The sequence below is a fragment of the Puntigrus tetrazona genome, chromosome 23 (genome assembly GCF_018831695.1).
Source record: "Puntigrus tetrazona isolate hp1 chromosome 23, ASM1883169v1, whole genome shotgun sequence".
Lineage (NCBI taxonomy): Eukaryota > Metazoa > Chordata > Actinopteri > Cypriniformes > Cyprinidae > Puntigrus > Puntigrus tetrazona.
Window position 1 is genome coordinate 9,961,815 of NC_056721.1, and position 9,618 is coordinate 9,971,432.

Genomic DNA, 9,618 nt, shown 5'->3' on the forward strand with positions numbered 1-9,618 from the left:
TGAGAGTAACTGACTCTTTTTCCTCTCTTTCCTCCACAATCTCTAGAACATCTACACCTGTTCCTCAGAGGTCATTGGCAATCTCCCTCCAGTCTCTTTCTCTCCCACCTCTCTCCCCTCCTCTGTTGGCAAGAAGGGTGGAATGGGTGGGTGGTACAGACACAAACTTTTTTTTTTTTCTTTGAAGGAGGTTTTCCAAGCTACGTGATCTTCCGCCATTTTCTTCCTGGGTCACGCACACCAGAGACAAGCTAATGAATGGGGAGAGACAGAAAGAGAAGGAGAGGGCTTTCTCCTCGTGTTTCCCGAAGTTTATATAACCTGATTACACTTTAGATTTTTCTCACAAGTCAGCAATATTCATCAGAGCATTAGATGTCCTCCACCCACCGAGGGCCTCAACGGAAAATTGCTCTGATATGACCTGCTGTTCAGTTCACAGAACATTTTTACACGCACATGTTTATCTAGATATTTAATGGAAACATGCCTTAAATGTCTGTTTTTAATAGACTAACCAACATACTACAGTTATGTACATATTTTCAAGATTTAGCTTTTGTTTAGTTTATTTTTTTGTTTTTTAGATTTTTTCAGATTAAACCCGGGGGTGCAACAATTCTCAGTTTCTGAATTGCATTCAGCAAAATAATAAAAAGCAATTATTTAGTAAATTAATACACATACATTTTGTAAATAAAATTCAAAAAGTGTGTACTGTATTGAAATGCCAAGAAATATATAATAAAGGTATCAGACCCTTAATTCATGCTTTAAGCATGAGAAGCATCCTCAAGATACACGTACGTACGTGTGTGTGTGTGTGTGTGTGTGTGTGTGTGTGTGTGTGTGTGTTCACACAGGGTGGTACAGGGCATTGACTGTGGCCAAGTCAAAATAAAAGCTGGCAGTGAGGGCTCTGCCCTTTGAGAAGGGATGGTGTGCGAGCACGCAGAGACGTGACTGAACACATTCACAAGTTTCCTTTAGTTTTCTTACACAAACGTGCACACACCCCTCATTAACTGAGAAAACCTTTCAATATAGATGCACGATATCAGTGCTTTCCGGCACCATGCAGACACGTAGACCGCTCTTGGTTTTTGTGTCTTTTTCAGGTCACTTTAAGGAATACATTTTGGAGGCAATCTACAAAAAATGTAAAACTTCCAAAGTGTATAAATGTATATAAAATGAATGCTTTATTCAGATTTGATTTACTTACATGACTTTAACCGGCTTAGAAATAGCATTTTTGATTCGCTTTGCTTCTGTTTGTTAGTGTCCTTTTTTGTAAGGTATGAAAGATGTTGTGATACAAAGATTTGCCCTAAAGGCCAGAGAGGTCTGAACAAAGAGGAAAAACATCATGTCTCCATCACTTCAGCTGCTGTTCTGATTCACGTGAAACATTTTGAAGCACAGAATAGTTGTGGGCTTTTGCAGAACTTAAATGCGTATGTATGTTTTCTAAAGCATGTGTCAGATAGTCACTTCCCACGCTGATAATTCTTGGAATCGGCACATTAATCCATCACCCAGCTGTGGGAAGCTAACCAACCGCAACATTTGCACACATATGTTGTTCTGATATAAAACCCAAATAAGATCTCTTTAATGTCTAAAGGCAGCAAAATTAGATTTAACCAAGAGCAAACAGCATTCATCACTTTTCCACTAAGAATGCAATTTTAAAATAAAACAAGTGAATTATTTATTAATTAAAAAAATATTTGTAATGTAAAAATACATTTAAAATGTTACTTATTCCACCTATAAAATGTAATGTGACAATTAAAACAATAATAATAAAATGTAATGTGACAATCATAAGTTCAAAACTTTGATAAGATAAGTATTTTCTTGAAATATTTCCAAAAAACGCACCCTTCAATTAACAGCTGTATATTTTTTATATTAATGCACTCATTTTATCTATATTATTTCTTTTTTTTTTTTTTTTTGGAATTTCAGGAAAAACAATGAAGCAGAATTTTAAACAAAGCAGACCTGATGACTTCATTCAGTTTCTGTAACTTCTAAGCGATAAAACCGAAGACTGCTATGTCCTAAAACGAAACACGCTGAAGAATATGACCATTTAAGACCACCGAGATAATTCACCAACATTCAATCACCAAAAAAAAGCTACGAAGCACTTAGATTTTCTCTTGGGACTTTTTTCGCAATCATATCAAGTCTGATTGCTTCCTCTATATAATTTGTATACAGATTTAAAATGCCACATGAAGCACACAGTGACTCATATACCGCTTCATTCTGTGTCAGTGTTTGATGGTGATGGACTTAACCTCAGTGAAGAAGTGATACGAATCTTTTCCCCCCTCTCGACCGATGCCCGAGTTTTTCATGCCACCAAACGGGAGGTTCAAATCTCTGATCAGCCAGCAGTTGGTCCACACCAACCCAGCCTGCAGTTTCCTAGCAACCCTGTGCACGCGCCCCACATCTCGTGACCACACCGTGGCGGACAAACCGTAGCGGACGCCATTGGCCCTTGATATCACTTCCTCCTCCTCATCAAAGGGTGTCACACAGGTTACCGGGCCAAAAATCTCTTCCTGCATCAACGCGGAGGAGTCCTTCACTCCGGAGATGATAGTGGGCAACATGAAATAGCCGCTCGCATTTTGTTGCGGAAGGTTAAGTTTGTCCACTCCCTCCCCACAATGCACCTGGGCACCTTCTTCAAGCGCCAAAGCAACATAACCTTTAACCTGTAAGAGTTAGACACATTTAAATATCCTGCTGTAAACGTAGTAATGTCATTTTATAAGATGATAAAGACTCTCCCCTTTCTAATCTCACGCTGACTGAAAACGCAGCTTGTCATTCAATGCGAAACACATCTGTGATTACCATCACACCTTCTGTAGATGCTCTTTGCTGATGAGCGCTCCATTGTCGTTGGAGGGGTCGGAAGGCGTTCCGGTTTTCCACCGACGAGCCGCCTCCACGAAACGAGCAAGGAATTCTGGGTAAATGCTGCGCTCGACGAAGATTCTGCTGGTACACAGACAGATCTCTCCCTGAGAGAGAAGAGAAAAAGATGCAAATAAGTAAATCTCGCAATTATCACTGGGCTGCGTAAACTAATTACATACAGATTCTGTAAATATTAGCACAGAGATGATATGTTTGTGCGTGTGACGTGAAGGCCTTAGTGAGAGAATAAAAAAAGAGAAAGAGAGGGAAACAGTGTGAAAGAACACGTTGTACAACGCTGCATTAACAGTTAGTGTGTTCTGAGCACCACAGTGTGGCAGAAAACGGAACTACATGTCAACCCATTAAAATAATGGCTACCCAATATATTGTGTTATCTGCATTAACTAAAATGTTACAAAATATATATTTTACATAAACAACAACATTAAAAATAAGACAATAAGACAACTAAAAACAACTGAAATAATAGCGAACAGCTAAATCATTTTAAATATAAGATGATAATGGCAAGTAAATATTACTAAATTACTAAACCTAAAATGAAAAATAAAAAATGAAAGCTAATTTAAATACACTATAATAGCACATAAATGATACTACAATAACATAGATTATCATAAATTATATTTTAATAATTCTCATTTTAGTAGTGTGGCAGTATACAAGCTAAAGCCTTGAACAGAGTCAGTGATTATAGCATATTTCTATATTAAAATACAACCTGATTGCTTGAGTTCTGCGTGAGCTAACCTGATTGGAGAAGCTGGATCGTACAGTAGTGCTGATGCACTGCTCCATGTCAGCATCAGCAAATATAACAGCCGGGTTTTTCCCACCAAGCTCCAACGAGAGCTTCTTATAATACGGTGCACTGCGCTCTGTTATCAGCCTCGCCGTGGCTGTGCTCCCCGTAAATGAAATCAGCGGCACGTCTGGGTGGGACACCAGAGCATCCCCGGCTCGTGGGCCCGTACCAAAGACTATGTTGATCACTCCAGGCGGAAATCCTGGAAACAGCACACACGGATTACACAGAAATATTCATTCAATTCGGGAGTCATATCTGTAATAAGAGAAAAACTAAACTACTAGCCTCAGGCTATCTAAAAAAGTAGAAATGTTTATTTCTTGGTGTGAATAGATTTTGTTATATTTTATCCCTTGCTCACTAATGGGTTCTCTGCAGTAAATGGGTGCCGTAAGAATGAGAGTCCAAACATCTAATATAAACACCACAATAAACCAAGTAATCTAGTCCATTAATTAATATCTTGTGAGATGAAAAGCATCTTTATAATAATCAAATCCTTGTGGAATATTGTGATTGATGTCGCCAAGTGCTTTCAGTTGAAAGTAGCTAAATGTCACTAGTAATGGCAAATTCACAGTTTAGTATAAAGATGAATGTAGTTCCATGAGCAAGATGATAACTTAAACAAGGTTTGTCCAAGAAATTGCTGTATTTGTCCATAAAATCTTCGACAAAATCTAAATACAAAATAGCTAAATGGCAACACTGATTTATGATGTTTTTATCAGCTTTTATCACACAAATCCCTCACCGGCTTCCTCCAATAGCTGACACATCATCCAGGCAGTGACAGAGGTCATCTCACTAGGCTTGGCCACCACAGTATTGCCTGCAGCAACAGCCGGTGCGATCTTCCAGGTCAGGAGGTACAACGGTAGGTTCCATGGGCTTATGAGACCAGCTTGAACAAAATTGAAGAATAATAGAGCATATGAAAGTGAGTGAAGAGAATGATTAGCATGTATAAACAGACACATACCCACTCCTACAGGACAGCGTACGGTGTAGTTGAGACAGCCCATGTGATCCATCTGACTGCAGTCGTTAGTGTGATGCAGGACAGATGAAGCAAAAAAACGGAAGTTGTACGCTGATCGTGGAATGTCCACATTTCGGGCAAATGTTATAGTCTTCCCTAGAAAAAAGAAGAAGTGGAAGTCATTTTAATGCTTTAAGAGACATCAAGAAAAAAAGAAATAATGAGAGTGAATGAAAATGTTCTGTGACAAAGAAATACTGCGTATACACAAAATATATAGTAGTATGCCAATTCTATTAAACAATACACATATGTTTGGACATTCGGGTCTCTAAACGTTATATCAGGCACTGAAAAGCACCGTATCTATTGACCACCAGAAAAGTACATTGCTGACTCGTTGTACTCACTGTACTAATTGCGTGTACCTTTGGTCTATTGTGTATTAGTACGTCCTTTGAACTTATTTAGTGTAAGCCGTTTAGGGTCCTGTATTATGGTACTGTATTACAGTATGCGTTTTACCCTGGTCTTTAGACTCAGCCTGGACAAACTCTTCCAGTCGAGCCTCTATCAGGTCTGCCAGTTTATTCAGTACTTTGGATCTCTCTGCTGGACTCTTTGCCGACCAATCAGGAAAGGCCTCTTTGGCTGCCCTCACTGCAGTATCCACCTACAAGCAGTGAAAAAAGGATAACACTCATTTGAATCATATTTTGTACAGATATTGGCTCATTTTAGGACAATAGAGTTAAGTTATAGCATAATTTTAATATTTAAAATCCTTGTTTACTGACTTTAAAATATATTTAAAAAAATAAGTGACTCTGTAATATAGCACAAAACAGCAATGAATTGTAAACCTGACATCTAAACTCTTTTCTGTTCCACTGACCCAGACAAGTTCTTCTGGTGTGAACTATAATAGTTACTAATTAAACACTGGACCTTGAGCGTCGACCACCTGATTATAACCAGTGTTTACTGTGAGAAGTATATGAGAGCAAAGGTACGTCTCCCTGACTCGGTAAGTATCATTACTTTAGCCTTCCTTGGAATTTGTGTCTTTAGCCAAAAAATCTTGTGACTAGTTACGTATTAAAGGTGAAACAATGATTTTTTTATTATTACACTAGAAACGAGTGAAAATGTTCAACTAGTGAAATCCACACAAATGTACAAGATAGTATGTCTATAGCGACATCGAACAGAATTGATCTTTAAATACTAGAAAGAAATTCAAGAAAAGTCATACCTCCTCAGGGCCACTGTCTGGAACTTTGCAATAAACCTCTCCAGTCGATGGGTTGAAAGAGTCTATTAGCTTGGAACATGGTACACACTTCCCACCGATATAGTTTTCCAGCACTAGATATTTGTCTTTTGACATTGTAAAATGTGATTAAAAATCAGTTTTGCAGACAAAAGAGAAACCTGAAATGTTTGCGCACCAGTCAGCACACTGTTACATCTGAGCTTTCAGCGGACTCTTTTGCAATCTGTTTACTCAAGTAAATGAGGTTGTATAGTAAACTGAATGGCTCCTCCAGCAGATATGACACAGCATGTATTAGAGCACGAGTTGGACATTAAAAAAAGCCCTTAACTGGCTGGACGTTTTTAGATATTTTCCACATTTCTGTGAAAAGGCAATTGTCTCGAGTTGAATATTAAACGCTACTATAGACGACTACAACTCAATACAAAACTATATAAACTAAGACTAATCCTCAGCGCATTTAAAAGGATTATTTAGAGACAAACGTGTTTATAATATACTGAAATGCTCATTTGGGCAAACGGAGCGGGTGCTTTTATCCTGTAGTGTGCATAGAAATAGCACTCAATGCTGATGAGGTATTTGGGGAACATGTTTTGAGGAAGCATGCTCTGGAAGGAAATGAAAAGCAAAATATATATACAGGTGTGGAGGAGTCTGATAGATGTGTCACAGTATTAAGAGGTTACACCGTGTTGTGTTTCTGAGTGCAGTACTTCAGGCCTGAAATAACCCGGGATGCGGAGGATGAGGCAGAGAAAAAAGCTGCAAAGATACAGTCTAACCTTACCTACTTTGCTTAGTGAACCACAGCCTACTGCAGTAAAGTGCATTTTACCGTACATATTATAGCATTTACAGTATACTGTAGTATTAACAATTGTGAACCGATAAATTTCATAAAGTATTTTTTCAAAGCTACTTTGCAGTTTCTAAAATCTCGGGATATGTTGCACATCACAGACTCGGGATTCTGGTTCGTTAAAAATGAACGATTCAAGAAAGATTCAATCCATTTAATTATTATTATTATTATCAAAAGCAAACGAAAAGAAAAATAGCTTTGATGAAACAATTGACAAATTCTGAGTAAATTCTGAGTAAATAAATTGAAAATCAACTGAGGAAATTTGAGATACGTTTTGAGATATCTTAAATCTCTTCAAAGACAGAGACAGGTCACATTTAAACCAAGATGGCTGGTGGATGCCTGCCATCTTTTTACTTTGTAGAAGATGGCACTGCTGGCAGAAATCCAAACACACTTAATTTCACACTCACTTTATCTGACTCATGTTCTCAATGCAACACTGGGCCTGAGAGACCCATGAAACAGTCTCTTGAGGCATATCTGTTGATTCTGAAGGTTAGAGTGAGATATTACACCAGTTCAGAAAAGGGAACTTAGAGAAAGCTTCCAGAATATTGACAACAAGAGAGTGAAAGCAAATAATAAGAACCAGAATATGGAAAAACGAAAAACACTGTTGCATATACATTACTGCTTTATACACGTGTCACTGGGAAGCTTAATTGGAAATATTTAAATTTTACATAAAGCGGCGTTTGAACAAAACATAAAAGTTCTGGAGAAGAGCAGAGACTTTGCTCATTCCAAATCAAAAGACCGGCCCCAGAGAAAAAGAGGGTGGATGCTGAAATTTCATTCCTCAAGAAAAAGAAAAATAACATCTATAAGGAGAATTAACGAGCACAAAAAAAGCAACCCTTATTTTCAAAATGCCATTCTACGTAGTGATACAGAAAATGATCATTAAATAATTATTTGGATGATTCGAAAAGAGAATCAAAGAGAACAATGAGCTGAAACTACACAGCGTTATTGAGTGTTAAAAAGTTGCTATTGTCAAAAATGTTTCTTGTGGACAATTCAGAAACCTCTTTAATGCTTTTAAAGCGGAGCTAATGTGAGACTCTCTTGAGATTGTGATTACTGAACTAACTCTGCAGCACAGAGCACTTAAAAACCCAATGATAACCCAATGCTCAGTCAAGAAGTCATTTGTTACGCTGACTGAACCACTTCAGCAACCCCAGTGCTATAAAACTAAAAGGTCAAATCCCCAATTTTTCACTTTTGATGGTAATTATTCGTATTAATTACTATCTTGCGCGGTGGACAAGGTCTGAGCAGCATATTTATCTTCAATTTCAGAATATTTTCTTCGTGCCTACCAGCGGAAACATACTATTAATTTTTCAGCGTATTTCTTTACAACCAAGAGGCAGAGACGAATTGATTAAACAGAGCTTCACTGAATCAATGAGTCATCATCCCAGAGTCTTTATCTATTCTGAACAAGCTGCATTCGTGAAATCTTTTGATTATCAGGCCGTGAAGTGGAAAATTACAGCAGCACTTTCTCACACAAGAAAACAACTTATTAGCTACATCTGTTAGCGTTTGAGCACATATAATGAGCATCTGTCGGAGTGAGCACTTTCTGGAATAAGTGGAAAATGACATGATTTGCATAACTCAATGCATACTGCAATAGTAAAGTATGTTCACAAAACATCAATGCACTGGAATACATGTCATTCAGCATCGGGCCAAAAGGTGGTAAATCGAGAACTCATGAAAATCGTAAGGATGAAAAAACAGCTTGCAAGAGGGAAAAACATCAAAATATAATCAGTGCTTTTGCAAATGTTGAGGAGAGTCATAAAATAAACAAAAACATTTGAAAGTGCCCACATAATACGGGTTATGAAAAATTTGTATTTTGGTTTTGTGAGTCCCCAACAAGCAGACAAAACATTAAAATTTTCTCATAATATGCATTTATTTTTACCTAATTTATCAGTAACTCCCAAGCAATTCACTCAATGATTAATTTTTCTAAACCCCACCTTTGTATAATCGCCGATCTTTGGTGATTGGTCGATTGCATTTAAAGCCGTGAGCTTTTAAAGCTCAAAAGCGGCTCCTAGTGGCAAAGAATTCATTTGTATTTTCATTTAGAACAACACAAAAATCTATTTTCCCAGGTCTGCTGACACAAGAAGTTTGTGTGCAATATGCTGAAGTTCCATGTTGATATCAACGTGACACAGCTTGGGACTCATTTTAATTATCAGAGTCGACTCTTTCTTTTAATAGGCAATACACTTATACACGTTGCACTTTCAGATTTAAAATTTTGTAAGATGTTTTAAATTACTTAAAACTATGTTATATACAGTGCATGAAAGGTCATTTTCTAAAATCCATAAGGCTGGTTTTAGCAGGGGTTTTTTTTCCAGCAGGTATAGATGCACTTTAACAAGAAAAATGGTAACTGCAACTTTCTCTCTCCGACTTTTTTCCTCATTTCTAAAATTTTATCTCACAGTTTGGACTTTCTCGTAATTTCTAGGAAAAAAAGAAAAATTCACTAATTCACTATTGCAATCTCTCAATAAAGCTTGGTGAAAGCTTTTTTTCTCTGAAATTTAAATCTTTCAATTCTATATTTTTCCACCATGGAACATTAAATAAAAGTTCATTTCACTTTTTTTTTTATTTAATTTCATAATTATGTGATGGAAACAGGCTTTCATGATAAAAGCAGCAAA

At 37.2% G+C, this 9,618-nt stretch overlaps 1 protein-coding gene across 1 annotated transcript; it reads right to left on the reverse strand.

The window, feature by feature from the left end:
• Nucleotides 1-1,179: 1,179 nt before the first annotated feature.
• aldh8a1 (aldehyde dehydrogenase 8 family, member A1) lies at nt 1,180-6,277 on the reverse strand. Its single transcript, XM_043224518.1, has 7 exons — nt 6,016-6,277; nt 5,286-5,433; nt 4,761-4,916; nt 4,533-4,682; nt 3,721-3,977; nt 2,889-3,050; nt 1,180-2,738 (listed from the first exon to the last, which is right to left on the reverse strand). The coding sequence occupies exons 1-7, from the start codon at nt 6,148-6,150 to the stop codon at nt 2,286-2,288; spliced, it is 1,461 nt and encodes a 486-aa protein (XP_043080453.1). The 5' UTR covers nt 6,151-6,277; the 3' UTR covers nt 1,180-2,285.
• Between the last annotated feature and the right edge of the window lie 3,341 nt (nt 6,278-9,618).

Coding starts and splice junctions, on each gene's coding strand:
- aldh8a1 (XM_043224518.1), bottom strand. CDS start 6,150: ATGTCAAAAGACAAATATCTAGTGCTGGAAAACTATATCGGTGGGAAG. Junction 5,434..6,015: donor CAGACAGTGGCCCTGAGGAG/GTATGACTTTTC, acceptor CACTGCTTGTAG/GTGGATACTGCAGTGAGGGC. Junction 4,683..4,760: donor ACGCTGTCCTGTAGGAGTGG/GTATGTGTCTGT, acceptor ATTTTGTTCAAG/CTGGTCTCATAAGCCCATGG.